This window comes from Crocuta crocuta, unplaced genomic scaffold, assembly GCF_008692635.1.
Source record: "Crocuta crocuta isolate KB4526 unplaced genomic scaffold, BGI_CrCroc_1.0 scaffold291, whole genome shotgun sequence".
In the NCBI taxonomy this organism is placed as follows: domain Eukaryota; kingdom Metazoa; phylum Chordata; class Mammalia; order Carnivora; family Hyaenidae; genus Crocuta; species Crocuta crocuta.
In genome coordinates this window covers 3430042-3451974 of record NW_027527977.1, presented here as the reverse complement: position 1 = coordinate 3451974, position 21933 = coordinate 3430042, and the positions used below count along the sequence as shown (strand labels likewise).

At 40.1% G+C, this 21933-nt stretch overlaps 1 protein-coding gene across 2 annotated transcripts in view; it reads right to left on the bottom strand.

Annotated features, from left to right (window-relative positions):
- Positions 1–5234: 5234 nt before the first annotated feature.
- Positions 5235–21933, bottom strand: part of FBXO9 (F-box protein 9) — a 37863-nt gene continuing 21164 nt past the window's right edge. For both annotated transcript variants that reach the window (XM_077752844.1, XM_077752843.1), the window contains exons 6-13: positions 21246–21376; positions 20333–20447; positions 18861–18979; positions 18554–18644; positions 17408–17503; positions 16987–17080; positions 15190–15341; positions 5235–5842 (exon numbers count right to left, since the gene is read on the bottom strand). In XM_077752844.1, the coding sequence (XP_077608970.1) occupies positions 5734–5842; positions 15190–15341; positions 16987–17080; positions 17408–17503; positions 18554–18644; positions 18861–18979; positions 20333–20447; positions 21246–21376 (907 nt within the window). In that variant the 3' untranslated portion in view covers positions 5235–5733. The remainder of the gene's footprint in view (positions 5843–15189; positions 15342–16986; positions 17081–17407; positions 17504–18553; positions 18645–18860; positions 18980–20332; positions 20448–21245; positions 21377–21933) is intronic.

The window sequence follows — 21933 nt, the reverse complement described above, 5'->3', positions numbered from 1 at the left end:
CCATCCACTTCTATTTATATATTACATCTTTTTTCATGCTTTCACTTTCAGTCTATATGTGTCTTTAGATCTGAAGTGAATCTTTTGCAGGCAACATATAGATCAGTCTTTTTTTTTTTTTTCAATGTTTTANAGGTTCCTCTTTTTTTTTTTTTTTTTTTTAGCCATTTAGTCGCCCTGTTTCTTTTGACTGGAGCATTTAATCCTTTTACATGTAATTTTTGATAAGTATGAACTTATTGCCATTTTGTTCATTATTATTATATTTTTTTCAGGTACTTTCTTTTCCTTTCTTCTCTTGCTCTTTCCTTGTGATTTGATGGCTTTCTTTAGTGTTATGCTTGGAGAACTTTCTCTTTTTGTATCTATGATATGGTTTGATTCATGGTTACCATTTCATTCATATATAATGTCTCACGTGTACATCAATTTATATTGTTAATGGTCACTTAAATTCAAGCACATTCTAAATTTTTGTGTATCCCTTAACTGAATTTTGCATAAATAACTGATTTTACTACTTTTTCTTTTAAACTCCATACTGACTTCATAAGTGATTTTATCTATTACTTTTACTGTATGCTTTAACAGTGATTTTTTTTCTTTCATCATTTTTTTTTCTAGTTATAGCCTTTTCTTTCCAGTCAAAGGATTCCCTTGAATGTTTCTTGTCAGGATGTTTTAGTGATGATGTATTCTTTTAACTTTTGTTTGAGAAGTTCTTTCTTTCCCCTTTTATTCTAAGTGATGACCTGCTAGACAAGAGTATTCTCAGTTACAGGTTTTGGGTTTCTTTTTTTCCCCCTTTTTCTTTCAGCACTTTGAATATATCCTTCTATTCCCTTCTGGCCTGCAAAGTTTCTGCTGAAAACCAGCTGATAGCCTTATGGGGTTTCTCTTGTATGTAATTTATTTTTCTTGCTGCTTTTGAAATTCTCTATCATTACTTTTTGCCATTTTAATTATTATGTGTCTTGGTGTGGACCTCCTGGGTTCATCTTTTTTTTTTTTTTAACGTTTATTTTTGACAGAGCAGAGCACAAGCAAGGGAGGGGCAGAGAGATGGGGAGACAGAGGATCAGAAGTGGTGCACTGGAGCACAGAGCCCGATGTGAGCCCATGAGCCGCGGAATCATGACCTGAGCCAAAGTTGGACATTGAACTGACTGACCCACCCAGGCACCCCTCCCGGGTTCATCTTGTAAGGGGCTCTCTGTGTTTCCTGGACCTGGAGGTCTGTTTCCTGATCCAGATGAGGTAAGTTTTCAGTAATTACTTTTTCAAGTAAATTTTCTGTCACCTTCTCTCTTCTACTTCTGGGATCCCTATAATGCAAATGTTACTAAATTTGATGATGATGTTGAATTCCCTTAATCTATTCTCATTTTCAATTTAAGTAAAAAAAATTTTTTTTCTGTTTAGCTTGGTTGCTCTCCTTTACCATCTTCCAGATGGTATCCAGAACTGATATGTTCTTCTGCACTCTCTAATCTGCTGTCAGTTCCCTCTGGTGTAATTTTTATGTTGGTTAGTGAATTCTTCATCTCTGGTTCTTTTTTATGCTTTTCATCTTTTTGTTTCAGTTCTTACTGAGCTTATCTGCTTTTTTTCCTCAAGTCTAATGAGTATCTTCATGACTTTTACTTTGAATTTTTTTATCAGGCATATTGCTTACGTTTCATTTAGCTCTTTTGCTGTGATTTTCTACTCTTCTTTCAGACATTCCTCTGTCTCCCCATTTTGTCTTCGTCTCTGTGTCCATGGATTAGGAAGGTCAGCTGTGTCACCTGGTCTTCAAAGTAGTGGCCTTGGGTAGAAGATGTCGTGTGGGTCCTGGAGCACAGTGTCCCCGGTCACCAGAACCAGGTGCTCCAGGGTGTGCCTTGTGGGGGCTGCGTGCCCTGTGCTGTGGCGGCTGAGCGGTGTCTGCCTTCTCCTAGTCAGCAACAATGATCCACTTTGCTGTGGGCACGCGGCACAGGTTTGGTTCTTGCACTGCTGAGGGGCCTAATACCAGTTTGGGACTCATAGGTGATGGGATCAGCAGTCAGACTAGGCGTCCGCATTCAGCCTTTCTGCTGCAGCTGGGGACCCTCAGAAAGCGGGTCTTTCTCCCTGTGGTCCAGAGGCGCTCATTCATGGGCAGGGCCAGCGTCAGACTAAATGTCTGTAATTGATCTTTCTGCTGCAGTGATGGGTGCCCCAAGCAGCAGGGCTTTTGCCTTGCACAGCCAGCTAAAAGGCTCTGCTTCCGGAACTGTGCGCACACCGGCGTAGGGGGTTCTCTCTCCCTCTCCCCGTGGCAAGAGTCGCCTTGGAGTGCTGCCAGTCCCTGCCAGAGCTGCTTCAGGGGGCACCTGCTGAGGCAAGAGGGTTAGGTAATGCGAGGTTTGCAGGGAAAGTCAGGGGAGGCACACAGGGGTCTAGCAAGGTAGGTGGAGAGTTAGTGCTGGTTCCCACCAGTGTCTGACTATCCAGTCGAGGGGAGGGAGAACCCCCCACAGCCCCAAGCTTGTCCTGCACTAAGGTGTGAGATGGGAGGTGTGGAGGACATGCAAGAGGGAGAGGAGCTGTCTCCACAGTTAGTTCTTAAGCCAGGTTCCCTAGAAGGACATCTGAGGAGTTCAGCAGGCTATAAAATGGAATTCCTACAAAATGTTTTTATTTTAATAGTTTATTGTCAAATTGGTTTCCATATAACACCCAGTGCTCATCCCCACAAGTGCCCTCCTCCATGCCTATCTCCCCCCGCCCCCCCGACCATGTGTCCTCAGGTTGTTCTCAGCATTCAAGAGTCTCTCATGGTTTGCCTCTCTCCCTCTCCCCCACCATTTCCCCACTTCTTCTCCCTGATAGTCCTCTGTTAAGTTCCTCCTAATCCTCCTATACGTGCAAACATTTGGTATCTGTCCTTCTCTGCCTGACTTACTTCGTTCACCATAACACCTTCAATTTCCATCCATGTTGCTACACATGGCCAGATTTCATTCTTTCTCATTGCCATGTAGTATTCCATGGTATANTTCTGAGTTCTCTATTCTATTCCATTGGTCTATGTGTCTGTTTTTGTGCCAATACCATACTGTCTTGATGATGACAGCTTTGTAGTAGAGGCTAAAGTCTGGGATGGTGATGCCTCCCATTTTGGTTTTCTTCTTCAATATGACTTTGGTTATTTGGGGACTTTTGTGGTTCCATACAAATTTGAGGATAGTTCTAGGTTTGAGAAGAATGCTGGTGCAGTTTTGATTGGGATTGCATTGAATGTGTAGATTGCTTTGGGTAGTAATGACATTTTAGCTGTATTTATTCTTCCAATCCATGAACATGGAATGTNTTTCTTCACTAGTTATGGGTCTATTCAGATTTTCTATCTCTTCCCGTGTGAATTTTGGTAATGAGTGTGTGTTTAGGAATTTGTCCATTTCTTAGAAGTTGTCCAATTTGTTGGCATATAATTTTTCATATATTCCCTGATAATTGCTTGTATTTCTGAGGGGTTGGTTGTAATCAGTCCATTTTCATTCATGATTTTGTGTATTTGAGTGCTCTCTCTTTTCTTTTTGAAAAGCCTGACTACAGATTTGTCAATTTTATTTTTTCAAGAAACCAACTCTTGGTTTCATTGATCTGTTCAACTGTTTCTTTGGTTTCTAATATTGTTTATTTCTGCCATTTTTATTATTTCTCCTCTCCTACTGAGTTTGGGGTGCTTTTGTTGCTCTCCCTCTAGTTCCTTTAGGTGCACTGTTAGATTTTGCACTTGCGCTTTTTCTAATTTCTTGTCTGTAAAATGTTTTGATTGTTTAGGAATTAGTGTACCTGATGCTCTGTCAGCTTTCCATAGTAGCTATTGGTTTGTCGAAATAGAGCAAAGGAAGGACATTCCTGAAGTTAAAAGGTTCTGTGGCAGGATTTGCAGAGAATAGGGGAGAAAAAGGTTACACAGCAAAAATTCCTCCTGATTAGCTTTCTTTGGGTGTTAGGATTGCTTTTTGATTCTCTGTATATATGTATTTTTTAGAGAGAGCAAGCACAGGAGCAGGGGGGAGGGGCAGAGGGAGATAATCGTAAGCAGGCTCCAAACTCAGTACAGAGCCTGACATGGGGCTGATTCCTACAACCTGGAGATTGTGACCTGACCCCAAATCACGAGTTGAATGCTCAACTGAGTCACCCAGGCACCCCATTGTTTGTATATTCTAATATTCTCACAATTTTATTGTATAGTTTTTGTATTAAAAACCTTCTGTACAGAAAATTTAAAAAAATACTACTTTCTGGTTCAAGGTAAATATGTAAAATTGCTTAAGTGGTCAACACAGGGAGGCTTTGAACTTGGTATCCACTGGCTACATGCAGGCCTTCTAATCCAGGCATGGGTGGCAAAACAGAATCTTCGATTCCCACTCTCCTTAGGAATCGATTTTTCTAGCTCTATTTGACTACGTCCCAATCAGATGTCCTTTTAACCTGCATGTCAAAACCACTAGTCACATCATAAAGAGCTGCCTTCTCTTCGGCATTTTGCTGCTTTTTCTCTTTTCTACCTTGAGAAAAACATCATTTCTCAGATTATTAGAAAAAGCCAACTTAAGCAGCAGTCTCTTTGCACACACACATTGGATGCTTCATTTTCATCTTTAACATTTTTAACATAACATTTCCACGCCAAATTGCAGGAACTTGAGGAGCACCTCTTACCGTCAACATGAACTTGCAAGCAACCGTGGCTGCAGATGCTGATTTCTGAAAAGACGGGAGACTTCACCCCTAGCTGTGCTTGAATGGCCAACAAGAAAGCTTTATCTTCCTGTTTACTGTGGGCGGCCTAACAGGAATTGTACTGGACTCGAGGCAAGCTGCATCACACACAAACTGAGACCACACAGCAATGGCACTGTCACCAGGGAGGTAACACAGCACACTCAGTGGCTGGCTCTCTTCTAGCTTTAATTCGGGGTGGAGTTGCGCCTGGGTTGACATGACCATCTGCTGTTCTTTTAGGAACAGAGATGCCCGGTTGAGTTTGTTGAAGGGATCCAGGCCAGAGTTCAGTCTTTCTCACTTACTGTCACACATCTGTAAGGTGCCTGGATGAGGCTGGAGTATAGAAAGTGACAGTCTGTGGCCACATACGAGAGCACAGATTAAGGAGGCAGATTTCTAGACTCTGCTGGCTACCCTGGGGCTATTTGTTATTCTGACATTAAAAAAAAGGCAATCCAAATACATTTTCTTCAAAGAAAGGTTTATTATGTTTATTGGTCAAACAGTTTCAAACAAATCCAGAACAAGTTTTCACATTTTGAGGCTTTAGTGCAAAGAGACTATGTCATGCGTGAAAGAGATGCTGGTCCAGTGGAACCCTCCCCTGATGCACTTAGTACTGGGATGATCAGGCAGAAGGAGACTTCTGAGCCAGAGTTCTGCTCAGAAATCCTCTTGACAAAGGACAGAATTTAAAGCTCATTTTAAGGTTTTGTACAACATAAATGTGTTTAAACAACTTGTAATCTCAACTTCTTAATTTCAAAACAAAATACCCCAAGTATCAACTATCCCTTTAAATAAAAAAAATAATCAATTTATACTCTTCTTAAAAGAACTCTAACAATGTAAAATAAGTTCCAATTCCATATATATATACATATGTACATTTATAACTTAGGTGCTCTTTTGCTTTATAGACTTTGATTCATGCAACAGTGACGGAGGACTGGATGCGAGGACCTACAGAGGCCTCTCCGAGAAAGCAGTGTAGCTCCTCACTCTGGCGAAGAACAAGGGGGTGTACATCTTGTCAATCTCAAAAGCAGTGACTGCGGTCTCACCAGTTGATCTGCAAGAAAGCACAAAATGACCAGTTACAAGGAAGTTTCAACTATTTATCTTACATTTTAGTCGTTTTTTTTTTTTGGTAACTTTTATTTTTTTAATTTTTTTTTTACAAATAGTTTATTGTCAAATTAGTTTCCATATATTTTTAGTCGTTTTTTTAGTTCATCTCAGTAAGTTCTAAATGTTAGAGTCACGATAAAAGAGAACCACAGGCCCAAAATGGTGTCACTTAGACCGAGTTCCCAAACCAGGGCCTAAAACAAGAGTGAGATGCAATTTCATCAGTCAGGAATTTTCTGACGGGCACCCATGCGTCTGCCGCACGGGCCCTCTCTGTCCCCCAGAGGAAGAGGAGGTAATCTGCATGGGAAGACCCCTGCTCTGTCCCTCGAATGCCGGGAACAATCCTTCTCCTTTGCTGTAACCGGCTTGTTCCTACCCTCCTATAAAAACCTCCCGTTTTGTGCAACTCCTCCAGCCTTCCCTCTACTTGTTAGATGGAATGCTACCCAATTCATAACTTATTTAATAAAGCCAATTAAATATTTAAAATTTACTTGGTTGAATTTTTGTCATTTAACACATTTGGTGGCAGCAACAGGATCCCAAGTGAATTTCTGGCAGCATTTGGAGACCATGAGAAACAGGTGTGGTACCTGTGACCCTTTGCTTTCACTGCCTTTCTCACCATTTTCAGGGCCATGGGCAAGTTCCTCTTGGTTCTGAGTTTTTTCCTGTTGACATTCAAGCGCCCCATCTAGCTGGTTTTCCTTTATAAGGCAGGTCAGCTTGAGGTGGCAGAAGGGTCTGCCTAGCCTTGCAGATCACAGTTCCCTGGTAGAAAAGCAAGGTTCCTCAGGAACTGGTGGTGGTGTGCACAGGGCCTTCTTACAGGCCAGAACACTGAGGTGCATGTTTGTCAGGGCTGTACTGTGCAGAAAAGCTATCACCAGTGGGGGTCTTGGAGGCCAAAAAGCCCCAAGAACTGGTGGCTATGAGTGGAGCACTTAAAGGCCGTTAGAGTGCTGACCACCTCAAGACGACTCCTGGGATAGAAGTTGGTCATGGAACAGCTTAGATAGGCACTATGCGACCTGCCAACCTCAAGAAACCTTCCAGGCACTGACGCACACTATAAAACACACAATTCCCAACCCCGTGGTGCATCCATTTTAGGTGTTAGTTCAACTTGGGAGAAACCCAAAGGCTTATTAGCTAATGGGATCCTTAAGTTCTAACGAGTCAGGCTCACCATGTTCCAGAATACCTGCTTATTCGATGTCTCAGAACTCTAGTCCCAGAAGTTTTAGATGTCTAGCAAGAAAGACAAAATCCTCCTAAGCTTGTTTTGTGTCTGAGGAGCTTGGCTTAGTACCCATCAGGTCGGGTGCCCCAAAAGGCGGTTGAACAGAAATGTGGGTTAACTCTGGGGCTAGGGTCCTACCAAACGGCTGCCAGCCCTCTAGAGGAACCACAACCTAGAAACACTATGGCCAGTATGGGGAACATTCCAACTAGATAAGATCATTTAAGGAGTACACTTGGAAGCAAGGGTTTCCAAATTAAACAGGATGGGAGACCTGTTTTATCTGGCATGCAGAGGCTTTGAAAGGGTTTCAAAATTCCAAAAGTTTCATTGTAAGATTTTATCACAATAAGTTAATGAAAAATTAAACACAGAAAAGGTAGCTATCTAAAACAAAACTTAGAAGACCGACATGACTTCTACTATTTCCCCTCTATCCTCCTTGGGGGACTCATTCTAGTCTGATTTTTTTTTTCCCACTGTGAAAAGACTAATAAAACCATAAACAAAATTCTGCCAAGTTAATGGCCCTACAGGCTCCCTGTTATCTACCTTCAACATCTACCTTCAAAGGAGGGCCCTCATATGAGCCCCTCCCAGAGTCGATGAAGCTGAGGGATTTTTCTGATAAGCTGCTGTCATTCCTTAAACAGTCAAGGGGAAACTGGCAGATACAGATCTTGCCAAAGGGATTCTGGAAAAACTGGCAGAAGCCAGCAAAAGGGGAAAATTCTTACTGGAATCTGCTCTTCCAAATCTGTCTGCCCAATTAAATAGGAAGTAAAACCCATTGTCCCTTCCCTTCTAGATCCAGACCCACTGGTTATTGATCCCTTCTCTCCCACAGACAACTACTGCCCCCTTGCTACTCTTGTTTTGTGTAATTGGGCTTGGTTTTCTGCCTGCCTGGAGCGTACAGGTTGTTGGTTCTCTCTTTTGGCCGTGACTGTGAGTGGTTCTAGATTTGGCAAAGCTGATATTCCGACTCCTTTTGGTGATCCATCTTATACCCAAGGGGAGGCTATTCAATACTGCCAAATATACTTAGAATTTTGTACCCTGTAACTTTGTACAGGCGCCCCTCCTTGTATCTTTTAAATCTAAATGTTCAATGTTCTACCTGGTGTTCTCCAGAACTCTCATTAAAATGCCAATTTAACAGAGATCATTCTTACCAAGAAAAAAATAAAACAGGTCATTTGGAATTTGACTTACCAAGAACAAATACAAAACTTAAGTGTCTTATCCAAAGATGGATATTAAAAAACAAACTTTACCAAACTAGCCACGTGACCTTAATGTATTCATCATCTACCAGAAAAACAAACTCACATTCAACTTTCAATAACTAATAAGTTCTCTACTGATTTCATGGCAGAAATCTCAAAACCAGCTATACGTCTGAGTCTGTCTGTCCACGTGTATCTACACATGTATTACGTTACTTTCTACCTCTGAATGGTGTTGCTAAAATGAATTTGTAAAAGAGCTCTATGTAGTTGGTTTGAAGGCAAGTGCCTGTAAAAATAGGTAGTCTGAAACTCGGGAAAAAACCCAAATGTTTAAATTCACATGTGCTGGGAAAATATTTGATATAAAATCTAGACTATGGTTGATGGCTTAATTAAAACAAACATGTTTTTAGTTATCAACGTTAAATATAAAACTTATTCTACTGGAGTTTACTAGCCATCTAAGTTCACGTTCTTTCTTATAAGATGTGGCCACACAAAATAGGATAGTGGGTGACTCTGTCTAATGTTTAATAAAGTTCTTGTAGGTAATCTAAACATAATTCAGGATATTTCAAAAATAAAGGTAAGGAAGACAAACTTATAAATGAGCTCTTCAGCAATATTTTCCCTATGTTTTTTTTTTTTTTGGATACTCTAAAGCCTTAAAGATTTACTAAGGTTAAAATGACTTACAATCATTAAGTATGTAGATCATTTCTAAATAAGAGAAAATTCTAAAACATTAGTAAATGTAGGTTTATCTACTTTTGGCTTCTTATTGCAGAGAAGCTAAAAGATATTTAAACATGCTAATCTTACATTGAAAAATTTAAGAAAGGGGCACCTGGGTGGCTCAGTCAGTTGAGTGTCTGACTTGGGCTCAGGTCATAATCTCATGGTTCATGGGTTCAAGCCCCGCATTTGGCTCTGTGCTTACAGCTCAGAGCCTGGAGCCTGCTTTGGATTTTGTGTCTCCTCTCTCTGCCCCTGCTATGTCTCTCTCTCTCAAAAATAAAAACATTAAAAAAAAGAGGTTGTAAAAGGTCTGTGGAATTTTTGAAAGGGAATTTTAATATGTGGTCAAGCTGGTTAAGATTAAAACTTATTTTAAAAAATGAGTTTTAGGGGCACCTGGGTGGCACAGTTGGTTGAGCATGTAACTCCTGATTTCGGCTCAGGTCATGATCCCAGAGTCGTGGGATCAAGCCCCCTGTCGGGCTCCACTCTGAGTGTGAAATCTGCATGGGACACTCTCCCCCTCTCTGCCCCTCTCCTCTGTGTGCATGCTCTCTCCCTTAAATAAATAATAAGTTTTAATATCAAAGTAAGATGGTATAAAATCAGAATTTGGCTTTTTGTTAAAAAAGTTTTCTTGGAGTTTGGTCTACTTTTGATAATATTAAAAAGGTAAAGACATTTTTGCAATTTAAGTCTCATAATGATTTATAATTCTATTTAGGCAAGTGCTTTAAAACCCTTTTTAAAATTTTTTGAAAAACTTCCAAAGGACCTGTTAAACTACTGAGACTTACTCAATATGTAAGTTACATGGAAAGCATTGTCAAATGCATTAACACTAAGCCTTCTCTATGTTTGTAAAATTGTGGCACATGTGGATAAAAGTCCACTCTGCTTCCATAAAAATGGCCCCTCATCACCAGACTCTTGCAATCCTGATGTCCTTGTGATATGGCAGCAGCCTGCTTCTAAACTGGAGAAACAGAGATGAGTAAGCGATGACTGCAAATGAAACAAATGCTTGTGGTTATGCGAAACCCAAGATGGCCTGACTCTTCCTGGCAAATACCCACCCCTCCCTTTTCTAAGTTTACTTATTTTGAGAGAGAGAGAGAGAGAGAGCACAAGCAGGAGAGGAGCAGAGAGGAGGAGAGACAGAATCCCAAGCAGGCTCTGTGCTGTCAGCACAGAATCTGATGCAGGGCTCACACCCTGCATCATGACGTGAGCCAAGATCAAAGTCGGACACTTAACTGATTGTACCACCCAGGCACCCCACAAATCCCATTTTTTAGTTGTTGCATTCCTTTACCCACCACAGTACATTTAAAAAGACTCAAATTATAAACAGACAGTGATAGACTGTTTCTGTAACTTTATAAAGGTTTACCAGCAATGTCTGGCCTGACTGGTCACCACCACTCCCCTTCTAAAAACTATTTTTATTCCCAGAGGCTTAAACCTCTACCCTCTGGACTCTTTGAATACTAGCAGCTGGACTTCATTTACCTGCCACTTAATATGGGTTATTAATATGTTCTTGTTATTATATGTGTGCTTTCTAGATGGGTCATGTGTGCTGTAAGACAGATGCCCTCACAGGGAAAAAAAAAAAAAAAAACCTTAAAAAAATGTGTTTCCTATTTGGGGTATACCTTCTACTTCAAGTTCAGTGATCAAAGCAGCCATTTCACTGGACTAATCGTATAAGCCTTAATGGAAAACCTACAAACTTCTTGGAATTCTATCAGCACACAACCTTCTGAGCCCTTGTTGTCTCATGCTCATATGACCAGCTACTCTAAGTCTCTAATGTCTTATGCTCAAGTCTATCATCAAAATGCTCCAGAAGCTTCTGGATCCCAATTCAGAGAGACCTGTTGATCTACAGTTTAGAGCCTGGTGACTATATAAACACCGGAGGAAAACCACCTTTGAGCCCCACTGGAAGAGGACCTTAGCAGGTGCTTCTGACCCTGCTACAAAACTAACAAGTATTAAGCCTTGGGTACACTTCAGGCAGCCAGAGAAGGCTCCACCTGACATCTGGTCCCATACAGATGCTAGAGACCTCTGTATCAAATTGATGAGGGAGAGAAGTAGCTGACATCAAGGTAGACTCCTTCCTTCCCAGATGATAGATCAATACCTCATATGCTAATTAAACATAAACCTTTTTCTCCTCTTTGCCCTTCTTTCACTCTGGCATTGGCCTGGGAAGGTAACACCCTTATCTGCATCTCCCAGGCCATTGCTAAGAAGATGGGGTATACAACCTCTCGAATTTATCTAAATTTACATTGTTGAATTAAATAAGACCTCTGAGGGGTGTTATGCTGAGCGAAATAAGTCAGGCAGAGAAGGACAAATATCATATGTTTGCACGTATAGGAGGATTAGGAGGAACTTGACGGAGGAACAAGGGGGAGAAGAAGGGCGGAAATGGTGGGGGAAAGGGAGAGAGGCAAACCATGAGAGACTCTTGAATGCTGACAAAAACTGAGGACTGATGGATGTGGGGGGGGGATGGGCATGGAGGAGGACACTTGTGGGGATGAGCACTGAGTGTTATGTGGAAACTAATTTGACAATAAACTATTTGTAAAAAAATAAATAAATAAAATACATAAATAAATAAATAAATAAGATCTCTGAGGAGACATTCATGATTGAGATTCACTCCTTTTCACAGATCTCTATTTCCTTGATTAGGGATAAATATAAATAAGGCTGTGATCAAGAACTCCGCAATTCTCAAAAGTATTGCAAAATCTGCGGCTAAAGCAATAGCACAATGGAGATCCTCAGACTCTCTAGCCCAAGTTGTCCTTGATTATCTTTTAGCTGAACACCTTGTGTTGTGGCCAACATCACCTGCTGTGCCTGGATTAATAACACTTATGGCGAAGTTAAAACTCAATTATATAAGATCGCTGAGCAAGCCACTGGGCTTAAAAAGATGACTCCTTCAGCAGGGTCTTTGACTTACTTGATTTTGATTGGTTTGGGTCTTGGGGCCCATGGCTCTAAAGTATACTCCCATTATTGGGCATTATCCTTATAGTAATAATCCCTGTGGTGCATTATCTTCTCTCAAAACCTTTGAATCTATTATGTTCACAACTACTAAACACCAAGCAAATGATCTCCTAAGACTGAAATGTGAACCTCAATCTGTGACCAATAACCACCACAGAGATTAAGGAAAAGCATCAGGAGCTATAGGTACCACACAAAAAAAATCTACAAAGGCTGCAAGAAGTACAAAACAGTAATTGTTAGTGCTAATGCCTTAAATTTTGATCACATCTCTCAGTAAAGTGGAGAGTCTGAACAAAAGGGGGAACTGTTGGGGCACCTGGGTGGCTCAGTCGGTTAAACCCTCTGACTTCGGCTCAGGCCATGATCTCACAGTTTGTGGTTCAAGCCCCACGTCGGGCTCTGTGCTGACAGCTAGCTCAGAGCCTGGAGCCAGCTTCAGATTCTGTATCTCCCTTCCTCTCTCTGACCCTCCTCTGCTCACGTTGTCTCTCTCTCAGAAATAAATAAAACATTAAAAAAAATTTTTTTTAAAAAGAGGGGGGGAACTGTTAAGAAGAAAACCACAGATTCAAAGTGGCATCATCAGAATGAGCTCCCAAATTGGGACTTAATACATAATTTAACTGCAGTTTCAACCTCCCCCAGAAATGTAGTCTTAACTGGTCAGTCAGGAATTATCTGATGGCACCCACGAGCCTGCCACATGGGCCCTCTGCAACCCCCAAAGGAAGATGAGGTAGTCTGCATAAGACTCCTGCTTTTCCCTTTAAGGGAGAGCGTCTTTGCCTGAAACAATCCTTTTCTTAACAATCTTCTTGCTCGGCTCTTCTATAAAACCTTCCATTTTGTACAACTCCTCAGAGCTCCCCATTCACGAATCTTTTAATAAAGCCAATTAAATCTTTAAAATGTACTTGGTTGAATTTTGTTATTTAATAGGCATATAAAGAATTGACAAACTTAGAAACGTACAAAGAAAAATCACTCATAGTTCTATCACCTAGACATAGCTTATGAATTACAGTTGACCCTTAAACAATGCAGGGTTAAGGGCGCCTACCTCCCACACAGTCAAAAATCTGCATTTGAGTGTCCCAAAACAGAAATAATAATGACCTACTATTGACTGGAAACCTTACCAGTTACAGTCGATTAATACATATTATGTATGTTACATGTACTATATATTGTAATCTTACAATAAAGCTAGAAAAAAGGCCAAGTTATTAAGAAAATTATAAGAAAAATACATTTATAGTACTCTATCAAAAAAATCCACATAAGTGGATTCATGCAGCTCAAACCCGTGCTGTTTGAGGGTCAATTGTACTTCCTTCCAAGTACCTTAACCTGTCTATTGAGCTGTTCTATTGAGATCATACTGTTAGTAATCCTGTTACGTGTGGACATATGGATTTCCTCACATCAAAAAATACTCTTCAGAAGCCATTTTTAGTTCCTGCATAGTATTTCACTGTCTGTCTATATCACAATTTACTTAATAATCCCTTTTTGTTGGAGATTTAGGTTTCCACTGTTTGCTAATTAAAAAATAATACGATATTTTTGATTGCCCTTTGAACAGACTCCTAAGAACAGAAATTCTAAGTTAAAGACTATAGACATTTCAAGGATCTTGTTAAAAAGTAATTTAGAAAGAATTATAACCCTGTAACAGAATTTAATCACTTAATATTTGCATGATCAACAGCATGATCACAGTTGGGAGGGAGGCAAAGCAGATGATAAGTTAAACTACCAGAACCTTTTATTTGTCCCCAAAAAGGGAGAAATAAACAAGGGCAGAGAATTCAAATGACTTTGTAAGGAAATCAATGTTATCATTAGCAGTTACAAATGACACCTATTATAATGTCCTTTTTTCTCCTAAAACGTGATGCTATTTGTTTGGTTTTATTCTGGGTTTGGTATCTTTCTTTGAAAAGAAAAAAAAAATTCCACCGCACAATTTACTCAGAGAAGCAAGTAAGTAAGAATGAAAAGAAAGAAAAATGCTTTCTCAGTTCTCAGGACTTTTCAAATGAGAGGGGGGAAGTTCCTTGTAAGGTGGAAACAGGACGCAGAAAGTTTTCAACCCTGTGGTCAAGGCTATGAGGTAGGTTAATAGGAGGTGACCTCAAAATTAGTCTCTGAGAATTTTGGATTCAATTTTGCAATGGAGAGCCCTCGATCACACGCCAATATTCTTTCAAACCTAGCAACAGTGAGCCTCAACACCTACACAAATTCTGTTTCTCTTATTTCTGCTCATCAACTATTTCACACAGGTAATCCTAATATGAGGAGGTTTAAATTAGGAACCACCTGCTAGACCTGGCTTTGGAATAGGATCTTCTTAGAAGACTTATGCTTCTACCTACAATTTTATTAAAATGAGTGTATAATCCCTGAGAATAAACAAACTGGAAATAAGTAAAAATTTGGTAAGACTGAAACCCAGGGGAAGAAAACAGATCTGGTGTTTTCAAAGTGCCTTGAGTAAGTCAACAAACAAGTAATGCACGGACAACTTTGTGGTGACTGAGTACCATTCTGCTCGCAGAGCACGGCTTTCACTTTCAAAGTGGTGGCACCCATTCCCACTCCCAGGGGCACTGGGAAGTGCTCTGCCCCCTGGTCCACTCTCAGTTCATCTCACTTTGGCCATTTTCTTGGTTTGTGGTTGTTTTTGTTTGTTTGTTTTTTGAGTGCCTGACAGAATAACACTGACATAGAAAAGACTGTCATTGGCCTGGACTCTCTCCCTGGGCAGGTGACCCCCACCCAGAAAAAGAGAGAACATGACCAACTTGAGCCTGGCAGCACTGACTACCGCACCGAGAGCTCTCTAAGTAAGCACAGCAGACTTGGGCGGCATCTACAGTAACACAGAACACTCTATACTGTAATGCCGTTTTAGAATATAATGTCCACTCTGGAGGAAGTTAAAAGCTATGTGAGGGTTTTCTAAGCCTGACATAAGTACACATTTATTGTAACTGTAGTATTTGTATCACATTCACCTACTTGTAGGTAATGTGACAAGAATGATGTATCCAGATGAGTTTGTTGAACCTCTGCTGGCCACTGGAACACAGCTGTAGTCCCACATGAAAACTCTGATCGGCTTCTTGTACGGGGACACGACGGAAGTATCTGTATTTATAGTCAAGTGGTTTCTGTAAAAGAAAAAGTGTGTGAGCCATAATGAACCCTCACTTCACTGATGCACAGAAACATCCTAGGAATCCTTATGCAAGAGTGATGCTAAAAGTCACATGGTCTCTGCACACAGCAGAGGTGTCCTGGGTATCAAGTAAGAACATGTATGAGTGCTCTGACAAACATTAAAGCACTCTAAAATAGGGTTTTCTCCCCATCATCGTCTCTGTTAATCGTCACAGTAACCACAGGTCTTAAATATGATTGTATATTGTTAGTTAATGGCTACAAGAATGAAGACCTAGGGAGACCAAACAAGTTAATCAAAATTACACAGCAGTTGCAGAGTTGGAAATGAAAATTGGTATCTTCTACATGTAAGCCCAGTACTTCCTTCTACTGAAAGCACAGCAATGTTTAAGGAGGCAAAGTGATGAGCTCATGAAAGATATAGAAAAAGCATGGAGTAGAACTTAACTTTTGTGGTTATAGTTAAGAGAGTCAATGAAGAAATAAATGTGGACAAGGTTCACTAGAATCACACTTTAGCAAATACCATTGCTAATGACACAAGAATGCCAACACTATATATGGTTTCACTATATTATATTCTGAAGAGAAAACTGGAACTCAATGTAGGACTTCCTAAACTCTTTAATTAGGTAAAACCTAAATAACAAGGGCCTCACATTCTGACCTCAGGAAGCTCACAGCCAACATCACAGCTAGCGCAGCCACCTCTGCCCCTCAGACTGTCCCAGATTTCTGGAGGCTCTGAGGCAGGCAGAGAAGCCAGCAACAGATGGCCACAGGGTGAAAGGACTCTGATGAAACCCTGCCCTAACTATCTCAACACATGATGCCAAGGAAGAGAGGAGGATCTGATGGGAGGAAAACATTCAAAAACTACACTAATTATAAAAGCATTAGGCAAGTCTTTATTCCAACAACATCACAACTGACTACTCAGGTGTACGGGTATACATTTTAAAACCAGAACTGAAAAACACATATGGAGAAAAGTTGTGAAAAAAATTAGTTCCTCAATGTATTAGAGTTAATAGTAACCTGGAATGTAAAAATGCAATAATCACATTTGTTTGCCATTTTTTTCCTTATGTAAACACAGGAAGAAGGCTCAGGTCATCTTACAATTCAGGAGTTCGAGCACCGCATCAGGCTGACAGTGAGGAGCCTGCTTGGGATGCTCCTCTCCTTCTCTCTCTGTTCCTCCCCTGCTCACATGGTCTCCCAAATAAATAAACTTAAAAAATTGAAGTTCTCTGTACGAGTATCCTTGAGAAAGAATTACCTGTGTGAAGTAACTTAGGAGGAAATCCCTTATGATTCAAAATGAGAACACAGCTAAAAACATATTCAGGTATGATTTTACTATTTATTTCATAGGATATTTTGGCTTTACATTTTCATATGTAAAAAACCTGGACCCAAAAAGGAAATTTAGAGAATAAGTGGATTCACAATTCAAACTACCCCACATTTTAGACCTTCCAGCTCTCTTCAGAAGGATGCTATAAGTCAACATACTTTTTGTGAAATGTATAAATTATACACTATTTTCTTATCCTTTCTAATCAAGAATGCTTGAATAAGTAGGGTACTGAACGGAAAAGAACTGCCAATTCCACCCTGCATACTCACTTCTTCTTTTTTCTTAGTTATCACAGCAAATACTTTGGTCTGATTGTCTGTATCTTGTGACAAGCGATAATGACCCAGTAGAATTGCATCAGTTCTAAAAATGAAAAAATATAATTTAAATCCATTAATCAGTTATTATATGTATTTAAGTAACCTAGGAGGTAATAGGTTACAATAGAAGTTACTCAACTTGCCCAAGAAGAATTAGCCAGGATGTGAGTAAACCAAATCTGGTAAGGCTCCAGAGACCTACTGAAGTGTCCTCTCTAGAGACAGGCCCAGGAATTGGTATTGTTCACAAAGGCTTTGCAGAGTGCTGTTTTAATCATCCAGTACTAACTTAAGGAAGCACTGGATAACATTAACCCGCAGGTATCTATAGAAAATGTGGGTTGCATAGAGAACTACAGAAAAATACTACCTGGTATTCCTAGTTTTTAAACGAGGAACAATGGACTGAGGCTCCTCAGGGGTTGTCAACATCATCATGTGGCCATCAGGGAAGAACCTTATGTACCTGTGTAAAAAGAAAAAGAACACCAAAAAACACCACACACACACAAAGTATAAAACATGTCCTTGTTTTCTAACACCTAAACCTGTTCCCTGCTGTGAAATCAAAACAGAAATACCATGGGCCAAAAAACTGGCAAAACATTATTAAAACAAACATGACTGACAACCTGTGAGGCCAGCACAATAGATGTGAAGGCATTTTATTATCTTTCTTAGAGGGAACTGCTGAACTTAAATTTACTCCTGAATAAAAATAAATACTCTTCTATTAAAGCACGTTTCCTAAAGCATACTAATTAATGTCAAAAGTGAGCTCTAATGTCTATTTTTTTTTTAATTTGTTTATTTTTAAGAAAGTATGAGCAGGACAGGGGCAAAGAGAGGGGAAAAGAAGATCAAAAGCAGGCTCTGCACTGCCAGCACAGAGCCGGGTATGGGGCTTAAACTCATGAACCATGAGATCATGACCTGAGCTGAAGTCGGATGCAACTGACTGAGCCACTCCCCATGTCTACTTATTTCTCATTGACAGTTAACATGTGATGGATAGTAAGGCTGAATAATAGCACAAGCTATCTGAAAAGGCAAATAAGTGAGTACATCAAAAGCAAAAAAACAAGGAAGAGCTCTAAAACATAAAATGATTCTGGGGTACCTGGGTGGCTTAGTCAGTTAAGTGTCTGACTCAGTTTCAGCTCAGGTCATGATCGCGTGGTTTCAGGTGCAGAGCCTGCTTGGGATTCTCTCTCTCCCTCTCTCTTCCTCCCTCCCTTACTCATAGTCTCTGTCTCTCTCAAAATAAATAAACAAACTTAAAAAAAATGAAAAACTCCCAACATAAAACGATTCTTAGATTTAGAGGCTAGGGGGAATTAAATCATTTGTATTAACCTATTAGTTGAGTGCAGGTCCTGTTATAATACTGGATAAAAATGCTGAAGGTCATTCTTTAGATAAATACAAAAGCCACAGAGAACATCTGCCCAATAACTCATGAACTGATACTTGGAGAGAGAGAATTTTTCACTCACTCAGTTTACTACAGTTGTACCTGTAATATTCCACTTGGTGCCAGGCTCTATAGAAACCATCAAGAGACTGCTCCCCTTGACGAATATATGTTGTTTTACTGATATACACTCCTATAAAAAACAAAGTTGTTTTTTTTTTTAAGTAGGAATGTAAAAAAATTTTTACAGTTATAAGCACGTAACATGTTTCTAGTTTTGATTTTATTGTGGTTTCCTTTAAATATGATCAGAGTATTTACGTCTGTTACAGAAAAGGAAAACTATGTATTTATCAAAATCAGCATGACAGAACACTATTTCTTTTGCATTCTAAAGAGTTCAACTTACCATCAAATCGGACACGGGGCCTTTCTAAAAACATCTCTCTCCAGGATGTGTATGGAACAAGTTTAACACAGCTTCTGCCCCAAACTTTCAAGCAGGCCAAACGCCATATTTCAGGGTCTCTAGGTAATAAAACATAACATCAATTTATAAAAAAGACTAAGTCCCTCTAGGTAGATACAAGAAATATCTCTGCTACTAGCAATCATCTTCTATTCAGCAAGAATTTGTTGAGCTCCTACAAGGCACTGTCCAGGTTCGGGAGATAGACTGACAGACAAGGCAAATGTCTTGCTCTTTTAATGATAGAAAGCAAACAAAACTAAGAAAATAGAAACGTTTCAGGTAGTGTGCCCAGTTTAAGAACAAACTAAACAGAGTAAACAGACAAGTACTGTGGTGGGGAAACAGAGACCATTTCAAATATAGTGTCCGGGAAAGCACCCTGGGCAGAAGCCATAGCAAGTTCAAGGCCCTGAGGTGGGAGTGTGACTGGTGCACTCAACGAGGACCACAAAGTTACAGCAAACTAAGCATGGTTAACAGATTACATGATTAGAGAGGCAGTCAGGGCCAAGGGAGGTAGTGGCTTGCAGGCTGCTTAGGTGAGATGGATGCCACTGAAGAATTCTGAGTATGACTTAATACTTTTATAGTTTTGTTTATTTTTTCAATTTATTTTAAGAGAGAGAAAGCACAGGCAGGGGGCAGAGAGAGAGGGGGGAGAGAATCCCAAGCAGGCTCCACACTGTCAACGCAGAGCCCGATGTGATGAAATCACAAACTATGAGACAGAGCCCCACATTCATTGTAGAGTGAAGCCTGCTTGGGATTCTCTCTCTCCCTGTCTGCCACTCCCCTGCCTCAAAATTAATAAGCATTAAAAACAAAAAAAGTATAGAATAACATTTAATGGGCCAAAAGAAAGTTCTAGTGCAATCTAAGTTTAAATCATTACTTTAAAAAAATTTTTTTAATGTTTTTATTTTTGAGAGAGAGAGAATCCAAAGCCAGCTCCAGACTCTGAGGTGTGAGCACAGAGCCTGACAAAGAGCTCAAACCTGTGAACTACAAGATCATGACCTGAGCCAATGTCAGATGCTCAACCAACTGAGCCACCCAGGCACCCCTAAATCATTACTACTTAATGGGCTTACATTATTGTGAAAATGACTTGAGTTTATTTTTCTAGCACAGTTTTTTTTCCCAAATCAGTGAGGTTAGCATGGAAACTGCCCTGTGGAAGTGATGTGTGGGACGACATCTGTTCTACGTAATATTCTATACCCTGGAAACCTAGTGCCTTCTACCTTTAAATGCTAAGTGGTTTGAGAAAATCACATAAATACAACTTAGGCAAAACTGTTCATTCTAAGTTTTCACCCAGAATATCTATCAAGTCTTTTATCAAAACTGGCAAAGACCACAATTTTTTTTTCACCACCACCCGAGTTGTTTTAAAACAGGTGAAGTACCTGGCACAGATATAGAATCCTCTGCACACCTGCGACAACTGCTCTAATGATCTGAGGTCCAAGTCACTAGACACCACCCATCGGAAGATGTACATCAGGACCTCCATTGGCAGCACTGCAAAAGAAAACCATCCGATCAGCAATTCTCCTGGGTTATTTTACCATCTCATGTACCATCTCATTCTCGGTGCAGGTAGCTTCCCGTACTCCCACACATTTGTGACTCACACTCTGAGTATTGCTGAGAGCTGTGCACATGTGTATTTATCTAAAAGTAATAATTGTTTCTAACATCAAGACACAAATCTTTGTTTTTTTTCAGTACAGGGCAGATCAGAAGCCACTTTTATCAAGCACCTTTTACGTCAAAGGATGATTTTACCACCAAAATATATTACGATAAATGTGTTAGAAAGATAGTCTGAGATGTGTGTGTGTGTGTGTGTGTGTGTGTGTGTGTGTGTGTGTGTGTGTGTGTGTAAAATCCATATTCCATTTGCTAACACTAAAAACTTATTTTCATCTCCTTGAATGTTTTCAAGTGTCCTCCTCTGGAAAATCCCACAACTAACTTTTAATGTATGAAAAGAAAAACATTCATTTTTGAACATGCGCATATCTCAGGCTAATATGCCTGGTGACACCAGTATTCTCATTTTCTTGGGCTGCTTCAACACCCTCTTAGATCTTCACTGAATTGAGGAGTGCCTCCTTGAACTGCACTAGAAACTGCTTTCTTCTTCAGATTTTGCAGAGCTTATTAGTACATGCAAACAGTAATCGTAACTAGCTCTCCCAACATACCCTGACCTAAAGCACTTACCTGGCAAGTTATCTGACCTTGTAAGTTTGGAAACCTTCAATCTCCTGTGAAAGTGTGTCTCGCCGAGTTCTAACAACCGTGAACTCATACCTGATATGTGAGTCTGATTGCTCTCCAGCTCAGGCTGGCACAGTTTGAGCACAGACTCCTGAAACATGAGCTGCTGCTGGAAGCAGGACAAGAGGTCTGCCATCTTGCTGTCATCATCATTATCTTCCATGCTGAAAACGGAGGGAGGTGAATAAACTAAGTGCCTCAGGCCAGAACACAGAGCTCAGAAACTGATTTTTCATAGTACTTTTAAAATCTGCTTCAGAAAACTCTTCTAAAAGCAAGCTATCTTAACTACTTTTTTGATTTAAGTTTATTCTGCCTTGCAAAGGAGTACCATACCAAGTCTTTTGAAGAAAAAAGTTTCAGTAATTTTCATTCTCACCCAAGAAGAACTAGAATTTGGAGGGGGGTGTTGCGCGAGGGTGGCTAAGTCAGTTAAGCATCTGACTCGGTTTCGGCTCAGGTCATGATCTCACAGTTTTGCGAGTTTGAGCCCCACATCAGGCTCCTTGCTGACAGTGCAAAGCCTGCCTGGGATTCTCTGTCTCCCTCTCTATCTCTCTGTCCCTCCCCAACTCGCACTATCTCGATCTCTCAAAATAAATAAATAAGCTTAAAAAAAAAAAACTAGAATTTTGGATACAATTACTGACATTTAATTAGTCCATTTTATTATAGAGATTTCTTGAATTAGTGAAAAAGATCATTTCAAATGATTAAAAAA